We start from the raw sequence: 15514 nt of genomic DNA, 5'->3' as shown, positions 1-15514 counted from the left end.
TTAAAGAACTTAAATATGTACACCTTAGTTTTACAAGGGGAAAAACAAACTAGTTTTCATTCTTGGGTAAGTTAGTGAACCCTCTCATCAACAAACAATTCTTATACACAACCTACAATATTAAAAGCACAAATGCCAGTAAGAACAAAAATGCCTGCAACCAAGCTGAGAGAGTTAGTTCATTTCTGATGAGATTTGTTCCTGAACATTCTTCCTTACCATACAAGAGCACAAGAATATTTCATTACACTGAAAGGTCATGCTAGCTTTCATGGGTTATACTAAGCATGTAAGAACCATTTAAAGTACAGTTGTTTTAAGAGGCTTAAGAGAGATAACCAGCAAATGCAATGGGTAGACACTGTTTAGATTCTTTTTCCAACAAACCCACAATAAAAAACATTCTTGAGACAACCAGAAACAAAAATTGAACTGGATATTATATCATATTATGGAATTACTGCTAATTTTGTTTGATGTGATTCTCATATTTTAGTTAGGCTTAAAAATAATTCCAAGTATTTTTAGGTAAAATGATATACTGATTGAGATTTGCATTAAAATACTCTAGGGGAAAAAGCAGGGGCAGGGGTAGATGAAGCAAGAACAGCTGAATGCTAAAAATACTGAACCTGAGGCTAAGTGCCTGGAACTTCACTATATTCTTTCTATTTACCACATCCTTGAAATTTTTCCATAATAAAAGAACAAAAATAAACTAGTTATTTCGCAGAGAAAGGGAGACCTACAGTTAACTATGGATTTAAGTGGACTTTTAGAACATAATTACATAGCTTTTAAAATATATTTTGGAACTACTTATTCATTTTATTACTACAAACACTGTTTCTAAATTAACCAGTTAAGATACTTACAAATCCAGATTGTCTAACAAACTCTGGCAAACTGAATTCAAGTATCCAGTTTCAATTGCATTGTGAGACACATCAAAAACAAAGAGGTACACTGGAGGTTGAGGTGGTCGTAACTGAAGGAGAAAAAGGATCTCATTAAATACAGTTACTAGGATTTAATTTAAATTTACCATTTGTCATGTCTACATATAGCAAAACAATAAGATAAACCTTATTTACAGATCAAGTGGAGACTATAATAATAATAGATGAAGAAAATAATATAGAAAGAAGTTTTTTTCAGATGCATACTTAGAAAAAGGAAAATGAGAATATGATTGTCACCTGTCAGAAGAGTGTTTTTTCTAGGACAGGAAGGAGAATACATATAATCAGAAAGCTTTTAGGGGACCTCCCTGGTGGTCCAGTGACTATGACTCTGTGCTCTCAATGCAGGGGTCCAGGGTTCAATCTCCAGTCAGGGAACGAGATCCCACAGGCCAGAACTAAAAGAGCCTGCATGGTGCAACTAAGAGCTGGTGCAGCCAGGTATTAGGTTGGCACAAAAGTAATTACAGTTTCACATTGTTGAACTTTGCCATTTGATATCGGAAAAATTTTTAAGTAAATGTGATTATGTTACACATCATTTGCACATTTCTTGCTTTATAATTTTTGCTAATAAATTATTACTTGTTAATTGTGTATGTATTTTAGACTACGGAAATTGTTACTAGACAAAAAGCGAATTCACGCAATTTTCTTATTGGAGTTCAGAACGGGTCATAAAGCAACAGAGACAACTCACAACATCAACAATACATTTGGCCAAGGAACTGCTAATGAACAGTGCAGTAGTGGTTCAAGAAGTTCTGCAAAAGAGATGAGAGCCTTGAAGATAAGGAGCACAGTGGCCAACCACTGAAAGTTGACCACAACCAACTGAGAGCAATCATCAAACTACACGAGAAGTCGCCGAAGAGCTCAATGTCGACCATTCTACGGTCATTTGGCATTTGAAGCAAACTGGAAAGGTGAAGAAGCTCAATAAGTGGGTGCCCTCATGAGCTGACTGCAAATCAAAGAGGCTGTCATTTTGAAGTGTCATCTTCTCTTATTCCATGCAACAAACACGAACCATTTCTCAATCGGATTGTGACTTGAGACGAAAAGTGGATTGTATACAAAAACCAGCAACTATCAATTCAATGGTTGGACCTAGAAGAAGCTCCAAAGCACTTCCCAAAGCCAAACTAGCACCAAATAAATGGTCCTGGTCACTATTTGGTGGTCTGCTGCCAGTCTGGATCCACTACAGCTTTCTGAATTGCAGTAAAACCATTAGCTCTGAGAAATATGCTCAGCAAATCGATGAGATACACTGAAAACTGCAACACCTGCAGCCAGCGTTGGTCAACAGAAAGGACCTAATTCTTCACAACAATGCCCAACCACCTGTCACACAATCAACATCTCAAAAGTTGAACAAATTAGGCCACAAAGTTTTTGCCTCATCTGCCATATTCACCTGACCTCTTGCCAACCAACTACCACTCCTTCAAGTATCTTAACAACTTTTTACAGGGAAAATGCTTCCACAACCAGCAGGAGGCAGAAAATGCTTTCCAAGAGTTCGCTGAATCCTGAAGCATGGATTTTTATGCCACAGGAATAAACAAATTTATTTCTTGTTGACAAAAATGTGTTGTAGCAGTTCCTATGTTTATTAATAAAGAGCTGGTTGAGACTAATTAAAATGATTTAAAATTCAGGGTCTGGAACCATAATTACTTTTTCACCAACCTAATTAATAAATATTTTTTAAAAAGAAAATCTCTTGAGAGTATTGGCAATGTTCAATTTCTTGACCTGGGTGGTGAAACAGTGGTATTATGATTACTTGGTAACCTATATATTCATGTTTCATAGGCTTTCATCATATTTCACAATTTAGAGAAATTACAGTTCTGGAAATGACAAATAAAGTCAACTTGAGCTAGTTATTTAACCAACACATTTCAACCAGTTGCAGAAAAATGTACAAGTATATTTTAAACTTGCAGAAAAATGTACAAGTATATTTTTAAAATTGCAGAAAAATGTACAAGTATATTTTAAACTTGCAAGCTCAAATATTTGCCTTCAATTCAATAAAAAGCATCAAATAATCACACTCAGAACTTGATGTCTAGTATACTTTTATATTTTTTTGCACATATCACTTGCCAAATTCATAGAATCTGCTGTCCAAGAAGTGAGTCTGGAAGAAGCAACATCTCTTGCAGACCTAGGCAAGTTTCCAAATTTAAAGGAAGCCATTTTTACAAAAGCTAAGGGGTAAAGAAACGGAGGAAAGCCAATTCAAAAAATAAATGCTTCTGATTTTTTGGCTTTAACTCAACAAAGGCACAGCTACATAAAGAAAGCTATTAACAGCCATTTAAGTGTCACAAAAACATTTTCTATACTGAAATTTCCATGTGGTGAAAACAGACTGAGTCCTCATAATTTCTATACTAAAATGGCCCCAATTGACCAGAGAGACTATCCCATAAAAATACACTAAAACAAAAACAGGATGAACAGTGCTTAACTAAGAGTTGTTTGTGATGATCAAAAAGATATATGTGCTTTGTAAAATGGATAGGACTAATAACCATTAGGCATAATTATTATCTTTTCAAATGCAAGAACTCAGATACTCACACAAGTGTATGTATAAGTACTTACAAGAGGATACACATCACATTATTATTTATAATAGCAAAAAACTAGGAGAGACCTAAAAGTATACTAGTATGACCCCAATATTCTATTGCAGATTTCTGAATGGATACCCAAGAAACATAAACAGAACTTCACATGTACTTTTACTTTCCAAACTTACCCTTATATACAAATTAACTATGTTTATAATGAACAGGATAACTTTTATAAATTAAAAACGTAAAATTTTATTAAAGAACTATATGGTATATTTAAAACCCAGTATTATGAAAAATTTATGCTATATAAAAAGTGAAACTTTACCATGTATTCTGAAGGAGCCATAAACTCAATTGTAGCATTTTGAACTTCAGGTCTTCTGTGAGGTTCTCCATAGACTCTAGTCAAAGGGTTGTACATGAATTCTTCAGGAACTACATGAATTAACAACATACACTGTTAAAACTGAAAGGATTACGTTTAATACAACTTGCATTTGGCTGTTTTCTTAATTTAGGGATTCATATATAATTCAATATAAGCTAAATATTAAAAGCTAAATGCACTTTTTTTTTTTAACTTGGCCATGCTGTGAGGCATGTGGGATCCCAATCAGGGACTGAACCTGCACCCCTTGCAATGGAACCACAGAGTCTTAACCACTGGACTGCCAGGGAAGTCTGGGTTAAATATACTTTATTTTTGAGTTTCATTCAATTTCTCTCTATAATGAATAGCACTAAGTATGTTTTGCTTTTACAATTACAAGTACTATGACTTTTCCTATTTTCTAATACCCTTTTTCTCTTAATTCCTGGAAAGCTGCTTTCCTAAAATAGTTTAAGAGGATGATAAAAACTCATTAGATGATAATTATTTTCTTAAACCCAAGACTGAACTTTGTCTTAAATTTCACAGTGGTAAAAAGATATTAACATTTGACATCGTTTACAGACTCTGGTTGCCCCTGGAAAGCTATGGCAAAAATACTTCAAAGTATTTTTAGGGTTATCAGGGTATGGGGCATGGTGAGTTTCAAAAGTTATTAAGACCTCTATGGAATATCAGCTGCCTTCTGCTTATAAAAAAAACACTAGTACTCCAATATTTTCTAAATTATCATTGCATCTGTCTTCTCAATAACTGTTTAAAAATTCAAATCCCAATATATGCTGAAAGGTAAGCTATAGTTCATGAAATGCTCTGGGCCGCATATGAAAGTGACTTCAACTTTTATTACAATTTAATTTCATATACCAAAGCACCTATACGTAAGATTTTAAAGGTGTACTAAACACTATACATACAGGTATTTTCTGAATTATTACAGAGTAAAAAGAATGGTCTTTTTCTACCCTCATTTTCTTCTACTCTAAAAATACAAACAGTAAAAGTGGTTTTCAAAAATCTCAGAAGCTCCTCTATTTCCCAATGCTTAATGAAATCTCCTTCTAAATAGATTTTTAGAAAAATTGAAAACTTAATTTTCAATGTGGATATCAGCATGCCCTTCTTCCTTCTCTAATCCTAATAGAATGCTGTTAGTTAGGTGATATTTCTCAATATATAAATAGTGAACAGTTACTGAAGGATATCTCCTCCTCATCAATTACTGAAAAAACTACATTCAACTAACCTTCTAGCACTGCCCACCTCCCTTCATACAGCAGTGAATGAAGCTAATGGCAGCTATTCTGTGGACTTATTTTTCTTTCACCCTAGAGAAAAGGCATGGGACAATTTCTAAATAAAAATATTTCTTAAACTATAGGCTTAAATAATACCATGAAATATGCCATTTATTATATGCCCAATATAATAAATGTAAAAAAGTGGTATCAAAGTAATATTACCATATTTTTTTGCTTAAGAAATATGTAATCATTTATATATAAGTATAAATGCCTAGAAAAAAGTAAAAACAAGTTATATATGAGTGGAAGGATTACACATAAATAAGACAGGTTTTTTAAATTTTTTTTGCTTTTTCAACTTTACATTTATATTATCCAATTTCCCTACAATGAATACAATAATATTAATTAAAAAAAAAACATACCATCATTAACTCGGTAACATAAGTTACATTTCCATCTCCTTTGATCAAGAAAGCTGACAAAAGGGTTGATGTATGTCCTGCATGAACGGCATCTCACAATTGTACTAGAGGTAACCACAGGCAATTGCTGGGAAAAAAAAAACCCACAACTAATTTATTAAAGACAGCAATCATCATGTCTAAGGATAAAGCAATTAATCCATACAACTGTTGCAATACTATAATTTTCGAGGAAAAACTAGGGTAAAAAATGTGTCCAATCTGCCACACAAAATATTATGTAGTTGACATGTATTGATTTTTAAACTCTAGTGATTTTGCCCAAGACTATTCTCATTAAATTTTGCCTTTTAAACAGTATTTATTTTCTCGTTAAAAGTTTACACTGCATACACAACACTGTAAAGCAACTATACTCCAATAAAAATTGATTTGAAAAAAGTTGACACTGCAAAATCAATATAGTAAATTTACAATGTATTTCTGAGATGAATGGTGAAGGATCGATCAACATTCTAAAAAAAAAATCAATTAAATTATTAAGAAGTTTCTTCATGTTACATTAACAGGCTACTAAGTTCTCATAAAAGAACTATCACAAAGTAAGTTATGGTTTAAATCATATTTAAATGTTTTATTTGACTTGGCAATTATGCTATTTAAAGTTTATCCTACATATTAAAAGATCTAAAGTCTTAAAATCAAAAATCAATAAAGGCAATACAATCCTATTACCAAAAGGAGGTTGGTTATGGGAAAGTCACTTCACTTATGTACTGATTATCTCAAATGTACATGGTCACATGTCAAGGTCTTAAAACCTTAGGACAAAAGTAGAAGGCCTTTTTTGTTTTTCTTCCTTTTTTGAGAAGCAGTTTCTCAAAGCAACAGACTTTACTCCAAGAACAGAAGAACTGGGAGAATGGGTAAAGCATTTTAAAGGGTAAACAATTTACAACTTAAAAAAAAATACTATGGTTCACTTATTTTCTTCAGTACATATATCCTACTCAGTACCTCCTGAATTTTTCAACAATATGTCTATTTTATCTCATTGTAAAAGCGTTTGATAATAATCTTTTTAACTGAAATACGAATAAAGGAATTTGTCAATGGTCAAATTCCTAAAGACAGCTCAAACAAAATTCTTGCATTATTGTAAAAGATTCCTTATCACTAAGATAATTTTCCACATTTACTTTCACTAATAAAACATACCACAAGGTCTTTAAAAGGATGAAGCAGCAGTCCCAAAGGAAGTTTGGCTTTATTCAGTAAGGCCTGAGTCTGAGGAATGCTAGTCAGTGTGCAGCGAAATAACCTATATCAAAGTAAAAATCATGTATCAGTTATTACTATGACTAGTTTGGAACAAAAAATTTTCAGAAGATTTAAAAGGTACACATTGTAACACTGGATCAGATTATAAATGAAGTATTTCAACAGGCTCTCACAAATTTTATTCTTTTAAATATTTAAATCCTATTCAGAAAGAATACATTTTATATAACAAAACACTTTCTTCTCAGCTTGTGCATAAGACAGTCTGGACTATCAAAGGACTTTTTCTTTATATAAATCTAGATTGCACTGGAATTACACCGATTCGATGGACCTGAGTTTGAGTGAACTCCAGAAGTTGGTGATGGACAGGGAGGCCTGGCATGCTGCAGTTCATGGGGTCGCAGAGAGTCGGACACGACTGAGCGACTGAACTGAACTGAACCCAAATGTAAAGTTATGTGTATTACCTGAAAGCTCAGTTTTGTATTAGGTTCTAAAAAGACTGTTTAAAAATAACAAATTCAATTTATCAGAAAGTCTTCATATCGTAAAAACTTCATGAACTTAAACTCACAACCAAATTTAAAAGAGAAAAGCGTACTATAATTATGTTTGCTATGAAAAATAATTTAAAATAATATCAAATAAAGAATTATATAGAATCAAATCTCCACACTTCGGACTTTGAAAATATAATAGAGCCACCATAATGATAATGAATATCATAGTCCCATTACAGTTGATAAGAGCAACTATCAGATCAGGCATTACAACCTTATTTCTTTACTTAGAACATTCCAAATATCAAGTAAGCAACTAACAAAGTACTGTTTTGTGCATGGAGACTACTTTCATAAATTAATACACCTGCATAGATTGCTCAAAATACATGAAGCTCAAAAAGAATCTGGAAGCCTTTTAGAACAAGTAAAATGTCAGATTCAATAAGAAGTACTGTTTGAAGCCTTACTCTGGGTTACAGTTCAGCTTCTGGATATCTTCATGCAAATTTGGAACTGGAGGCTGCAAAGGTGTCGATGGAAGCATGTTTCTTTCTTGAAGAAGATTGATAACTCTTAGCCCCTCTGGATGTAGGCTTAATCCACTCATACTTGCAGTTAAATGATTAGCACCTAAAGGAGTCTAAAGAAATATAACTTCAGAGTAAGTAGCCTTTACAATGTCTTCCATTGAAAAGAGACGCATACATTAATAACAAAACTGTAATCTCAATTTCCTGGTCAATTTTTTTGGTTCTGGAGACATGTAACAGGACAAAAGTCTTATGAAATATTCATCACCATTCTAATTTGGTAAAAAATGTTCACTGTACCTTCGTAAAATGCTTTCAGGTGAATATAGTTTAAATCAAAAAGCAGAATACAGGTTATAAAAAAAAAGTATACCTGAGTAAAAGCCTGTGGACCACTTGGGTAATTCAAGGAAGAGAGTGGTATTCCTGTTCCTGTTGTACTAGGTGGTGTTGTGTTCTGATAACCAGGTGGTAAGGAGGGATATGAATATCCAACACTTCGGCTCATTGTGGGATTCTTATTAGTAGGCTGTGATGTTGCTAGAAACAAGGTAACTTTTAAGTTCTATTTTATACTCCAAAGTACTTTAAATCAACACATAGATCCATTAAATTTGTAACTCCAAAACCCTTCGGGTAACTTAATACTTTAACTCACCAATTTTGTAAAATAAACACTAGTAACAAAGAAAGAGCAATGATTAAAATCTAGCTAATGTGGTCTATATCTATAAACACACAAAGGTTAAGTTTAGTATACTTAATTTACTCTCATGCCATGCACTAAACATTGTATTCAGACTAAAATTTTAATTCAAAACAATTTTAATTGGAATATAATAAATGTTCAAATGGATAAATTTAAATAGATCTAACTGATAAAAGTATTCTATAGTCATAACATTATAATAATAAAGCCCATAATCCCAATTCTAAAGTGGGGGGGCAGAGGGGGAACCTAACAAAAATTCTAAATCCATAGAGACAGAAAATGCTAACAGGAGGTACCATTGCACGACCTAATTATTAAGTTTTCTTCTCTGTTTTCTATCAGGAACACATTTTAAAAAAATCTTTCATAGCATCTCACCCAAGAAGCCACCGCCTTCAATTTCATCATAATTATTGTGAACCACCATAGATCCATTATTGGTATTTGATATAATACCTAAGGAGGAAGTTTATTAACAATATTTAAATTAGGACCAGTATTACAATTTCTGCAAGATCTGATCTAGTATTTAAAATTTATGACAATGTTCCAAACGACAAATAGCTTAAATTACATCCCAGGAAATGTCACATGTTGAAATAAAAATTTCAAACAATATAAGATTCTAAATATACAAAATGCATAAAAGTTTCAAATAACTTTATAAACCTCTAAAAAGAATGGCACTTTGCGGAGTTTATAAAATTATATACAATCTGAAAGTTTTACCAGTTGCAAGAGCAGCATTAAAAACTTCTAAGGAGCAGTACACACTACACTAAGTCGCCAAAATCAATACTATTTAAGAATGAGGATAAATAAGGATGAGATACACTATCTATGAGGGTAAAAACCTTTAAAAAAATACAGAACAGAGTAGAATCTAGAATTAACTTTAAAGTGATATATAGTGATTAGAACAATTGCTTTAGTCCAGCAAACTAAACTAATAATAATAATTTATCACTAAAATTTATTAGCTCTAATTCAGCTATAGAAGAAATCAAATTAGTGAATAGCATCACCTCTAGCACCTACAAATAAATGTGTTAACTTTTAACAGTCATTTTAATACCAAATAGATAAGTTTAGTGACTTCAATAAAGTTAGTAACTCCTTTCCAATTCTCAAGACCACCACGACTTTACCCATGAGTTGATATATTAATAGAAAATCTTGGTAATCTTGTAGAAACAAACAAAAACACTGAACATATTTTTATTTTATTTATTTACTTTTGGCTGTGCTGGGTCTTAGTTACTGCACAGGTTTTTCTCTAATTGCAGCAAGCAGGGGCTACTCTCCAGGTGCTATGTGAGGGCCTCTCATTGCAGTGGCTACTCTTTTGCAGCAAATGGGCTCTAGGGTGTGTGGGCTTCAATAACTGCGGCATGTGGGCTCAGCAGTTGCAGCTCCTGTGCTCTAGAGCACAGGCTCAGTAGTTGTGGTGCTCAGGTTTGGTTGCTGCGTGGAATGTGGGATCTTTCCAGCCAAGAGATCAAACCCATGTCTGCTGCGCTGGTAGGTGGATTCTTTACCACTGAGCCACCAGGAAAGCCCTGAGCATATTTTTAGTTGGCTAAAAGTTTACATACTTATTCTAGCTTGATTTTCAAAATTATCACGTGAGACACTACTTTACCATTTTGTTACTCATTGTTAACACGATCCTTTTCAAATTATACACAGGTCAGTTTTTTTCTCTACTAACAATACTAAAAAAAGGAAATGGTAGAAGAAAGTACAAAAATGATAATATTGATTGTACTGAGTCGTAGAATATGGGCAGTGGCTCTTCCCCCCCTTCATCTGTTTTCCTATTTCCAATCTTGTTACAATGGTTATATTATACCTAAAATTCAATTTCTTACTTTATAAAACATTTTAAGTTAATAAACTTGTATTTTAAAGTTACATCTGAAGATAATGGTCTAAAACTATAAAACATGAAAATGTTTTTACATTTTACTTTTTATTTAGGCTTATAAATGTTTGTTAACAGTGGCAGTTTGTTAACAGTAACAGTGGCAATCAAAAACCTGCTTCCATGAAAAAGAGCCGATGTATTAAAAATATAGCTTCAATGTCATGTCCAGAAAAGCGAAAGACCCCCTCTCACCTCCCTCTACCAAGAGATACGTGACTTTATAGCCATGATTTTTAAAATCTGCACAGTAACAAAAAAAGTTAACAGTGATCCCAAAGGCTAGTCCACAGCTAGTCACAGAATAGAGAAAAGGAAAACTGAGTAATTTTTTTAAACCCTAAATTCCTACGGGGCATCTCAAACCAAAACAACCAGATTTTCTGAAAAAAAAAAAAAAAGGCTTGAATGCAGAGTTCAAATAATATTAATCCTTCCACCCTGAGTCAAAACTTTAGGACTTGACTTGGTTTTTGTCCTGCTTACCTTCTTGGTTGCTAGTTGAATTAAATGAGGGCTGGGGCACAGTTCTAGGTGTCAATTTCTGAGGAGTAAGGGCCCTCACTGGAGGTGGTCCTCCAGTTGGAGGGGGGCCAAGAGGAGCTCCTGGTTGAAAAGTAGTAGGCAGAGGTGGACTCGCTAAGGGCAGTGCAGACCCTATGGAAACAATGGTTTTTCACACATCACTTAAGAACTTAAGAAAAAGGCCAAAACAGCCTTTTACCACATCTAAATAACTTCCAAATTTATATTTTCATTATAAACCACAAATTACTACAAATAAGTTAACTTCCCAGATTGACTGTCTAATTTTATATGCATACTTTACACATTTCCAAATCTCTCCTACCATAATTCTTGCGTGTGTGTGTGTATGTGTATGTGCACGTGCACACTCAGTCGCTCAGTTGTGTCACTCTTTGTAATCCTATAGACTGTAGTTCATGGAATTCTCTAGGCAAGAATACTGGAATGGGTTGCCATTTCCTACTCCAGGGGATCTTCCCAACAGAGGAATCGAACCCAAGTCTCCTGTGTCTCCTTCACTGGCAGGCAAATTCTTTACCACTGAGCCACCTGGGAGGCCACCATAATTCTTACCTGCCAATTGTTAAAACAATATAAAGTCAGGATCAAATCACTTATAGAGTAGATACAATGCCCTGTTTATTGCTTAATTTTTCATTAACTGGTCACAAAGCTTCAACAGGCCATGTCAAGTATTGCAGTAGAAATTAACAGAATAAAATTTTATGGAGTACTTATCAATATAGCCCATTCGATTACCATCAATTAGGGTTAGAGTTAGCTTTCTAAAACTACAAAGTAATCTGGTTATCCTAAATTCTCCAAGTTTTATTTCATTTTGCTTCATTTTTATTGGGGGTATAGCCTGTTAATATTAGATAATAAATGTATATACTGTTTAGTGTTTACCTAGTAATAATTAAAAGCAGGTTACTTTCAATAATGACTTACATCCTATATTAAGAATACTCCCTAGGCTTAAAAATCAGGAAATGATCCAAAGTCTATGTATAAACCTTATGAAACACTGCTATCCAAGATGCTTAAAAGTATCCATCAAACTAAACTAAAAAACATCATGGCATTTGTCCTTGTACCTTGTACCAGTATCTCACTGCCTCAATTTCACCAATTTTCTATTAGGATAATAAGTTCTACTCTTGAGGAAATTCTGTGTGATTTGGAAAGTTCCAAAACCCACAACCAACTTCTCATTTGCCAAAAAGGAGCAATAGTCTACAAAGTTGATAAACTACTACTGATTAAATACATGTGATTTAATTTTTCATTATAATACTTTTTTTATCCTCTGAATTTAATATATTCTATCTGTGTTTTGTAAAATTGAAGGAATAAGGACACCAAATATGAAAATTTTCAGTGTCTCTTCAACATTGTTGAATTCTCCAGTGCTAAGTCGCTTCAGTCATGTCCAACTCTTTGTGACCCCATGGACTGGAGCCCGCCAGCCTCCTCTGTCCATGGGTTTCTCCAAGCAAGAATGCTGGAGTGGGTAGCCATTCCCTTCTCCAGGGGATGTTCCCAACTCAGGAACCGAACTGAAAAATGATCTTCCAACAAGACTAGTCAGTGCCCTGTTGTCAAAAGTGAAGATAAAGATTACTGCCATGGAACTCCCTTATCAAAGAATAGAGACCAGTCAAAGGAACAAAAGGGCAAGGTACATTTCCAACTCAGCATGAACAAGAATGTATGACATATCTGGCTACAAAGATGTAACAACCTAATGTTTAATAAAATACATGTGAGCTTATTGAGATTTTTCACAGCTTAAGAGGAATACTGTTGAATCCAGAATAAGCTACGTTTCATAAAATAGACATTATTTTTTCAAGCTGAATGACCCTTATTTAGAACACCAATAGCTAGAGTTTCAGAATCTGGCTCCTGAGATCTCTAAAACTAATTACATGGTAAAAGGTGGCCTATAAGAAAAGAAAAAGTTAGAGAATTTTAATGTGTGAACTATATATTTTACATAACTTAGATACAATTTTGACATCAGACAATCAGGCACCTACCAACAATGATGAAAAAACAGAGATAAAAATGGGGAATTTTTTGAGGTCTCGTTAAGAAAAGAGAAGAGCAGTCATATAGTTCTTTTAGCACTCATATGCTTCTTTTACATAGAAACCTTCCTAAATTTTGGCATTTCCTTACATCTCTGTCACCACATCTGTGCTATAATCAAGGTGCTCTATCTAGGGACAACTCAGGGTGGTCTTCCTTCTATTGTAGCCAAAAAAATTTCAGATTATTGATCACATGCTTTTTAATGAGAGGCTACACTTACTTCCAAATAGTTTTTATTTATTTATTTATTTTTAAATATTTATTTATTTGGCTGCATTGGGTCTTAGTTGCAGCATGTGAGATCTTTAATTGTGGTATGTGGGACGTAGTTACCTGACCAGGGATTAAATGTGGGTCCCCTGCACTAGGGACATGGAGTGTTAGCCACTAGACCACCAGGGAAGTCCCCCAAATAGTTTTTAAATAGTACTTTTTCCTAACCTATTTTCTGTGGCTTTGGGCAAATTATTCAAGCCTCACATTTCTTATCTGTAAAACATACTGCTATAAAAATTAAATAAGATAACATACATTCAAGTTTGGTAAAATGCTGAAAAATAACAAATATTCAATAAATGTTATCTACAATTCTTAATAAAGAAGTGAATGTTATTAATTTCAAATGATTAATGCTCACTCATAGTGTCAAATAAATAAGAATACAAGTAATCAGAAGGATTTTGGTTCTAACAATGAAGGGTCAGAAGATCTCTCCAAAGAAACCAAGTTTCTAGAAGCACCCTTAATCTTTACAAGACCAAAATGCATTCACCAAGGTTAGTGGCTAATCAAGAGGCTAAGAAAAATAGATTCAGCAGTTAACAAACTATAAAATGCATGAAGTACATGTAGTATCTAGATGCAGAAATACATATTAACATAAGAAGGTAACAACTGATAATACCATTTCACTTGAAAACTTTTACTAGTTCATTGCCTTGAGGATGTGTGCTGAACAGAATCAATCTGCAGATCCCAATACAGAATCTGAATTAACAGCAAAAAAGGAATAGTAAAAAAAAAAGAAAGGAATAGTGAAATAGTTAAATGAACCTATTTTTGAACCACATATGACCAAACAATGAGGTTAAAAAGATTTAATGATCAAAGTGAGTCCAAGAATACATAGCTTTCTTCCCAAATTGATGTACAGATTCAGCACAATCTCTATCAAAATCACAGTTATCTTTTTTTCCCCCAAACATTTACAAGCTGATCCTAAAATTCTTAAGGAAATGCAAGGGACTGAGGACAGATAGAACAATCTTGGGGGAAAAAAATAGTTGGAGGAGTCAATATTTCCAAACTCAAAGCTCACCATAAAGCTACAGTATAAAAATAGACACACAGATCAATGGAACAGAATTCAAAGTCCAGAAATAAATCTTACATTTATGATCAACATAACCCTTATTTTCAACAAGGGTGCCAAGATTATTCAATGGGAGGAAGAACACACTTTCCATTAAAAAGTCCTAGAACAACTATATATCCACATGCACAAGAATAAAGTTAAATCCCTACCTACTAACACCATATGGGCTTCCCCGATAGCTCAGTTGGTAAAGAATCTGCCTGCATTTCAGGAGACCCTGGTTCAATTCCTGGGTAGGGAAGATCCCCTGAAGAAGGGACAGGCTACCCATTCCAGTATTTTGGGCTTCCCATGTGGCTCAGCTGGTAAAGAATCCACCTGCAATGCAGGAGACCTGAGTCCAATCCCTGGGTTGCGAAGATACCCTGGAGAAGGGAAAGGCTACCCACTTCAGTATTCTGGCCTGGAGAATTCCAAGGACTAGACAGTCCATGGAGTCACAAGGAGTCGGACATGACTGAGCAACTTTCACTAAAAACACCATGTACAAAAATTAACTCAAAACTGATCAAACACCTAAACGTAGGAACTAAAGTTATAAAACCTTAGGAAAAAAACACAGGGATAAACCTCTGTGCACGGCTTTCTGACCACAGATGTGCTCAATAGTACTCCTCACTCCAAAAGTACGTCTGTTTTCACTGCCCCTCCAGGATTCTTGGATTTCTAGAGTCAAAAATTGTCGGGGCCTTAACAAATAGATAAGCCAACCCTCAGATTAAGTTCAAAGAGAGACCACAGGGATTGAGCTTCCCTAGAATACAAGATGGAACCTTGCTAATGTAAGTATTGGCCAGTCCTCAAGGCAGTGATTCTGCACATATACCTGAAACCCTAAAATATCACAGGTGACCCAAAGAAACTCAGATAATACCTTCAAAGGAAAGAAGCAAAGCAGAAACAATCATGATTTTAACCCAAAAGTTACAGAAATAATCTAAA

General features: G+C 34.0%; 1 protein-coding gene across 1 annotated transcript in view; it reads right to left on the bottom strand.

Moving 5' to 3' along the window:
- SEC24A (SEC24 homolog A, COPII coat complex component) overlaps positions 1–15514 on the bottom strand; it is a 69612-nt gene that overhangs the window by 32308 nt on the left and 21790 nt on the right. The window contains exons 3-10 of the mRNA XM_052642462.1: positions 11059–11229; positions 9027–9104; positions 8310–8476; positions 7874–8046; positions 6838–6940; positions 5620–5746; positions 3885–3994; positions 876–988 (exon numbers count right to left, since the gene is read on the bottom strand). Of these exons, the coding sequence (XP_052498422.1) occupies positions 876–988; positions 3885–3994; positions 5620–5746; positions 6838–6940; positions 7874–8046; positions 8310–8476; positions 9027–9104; positions 11059–11229 (1042 nt within the window). The remainder of the gene's footprint in view (positions 1–875; positions 989–3884; positions 3995–5619; positions 5747–6837; positions 6941–7873; positions 8047–8309; positions 8477–9026; positions 9105–11058; positions 11230–15514) is intronic.

This window comes from Budorcas taxicolor, chromosome 7 (assembly GCF_023091745.1).
Source record: "Budorcas taxicolor isolate Tak-1 chromosome 7, Takin1.1, whole genome shotgun sequence".
NCBI classification, from domain to species: Eukaryota; Metazoa; Chordata; class Mammalia; order Artiodactyla; family Bovidae; genus Budorcas; species Budorcas taxicolor.
The sequence above is the reverse complement of the archived record's forward strand: the minus strand, read 5'-3'. Positions and strand labels throughout refer to the sequence as shown.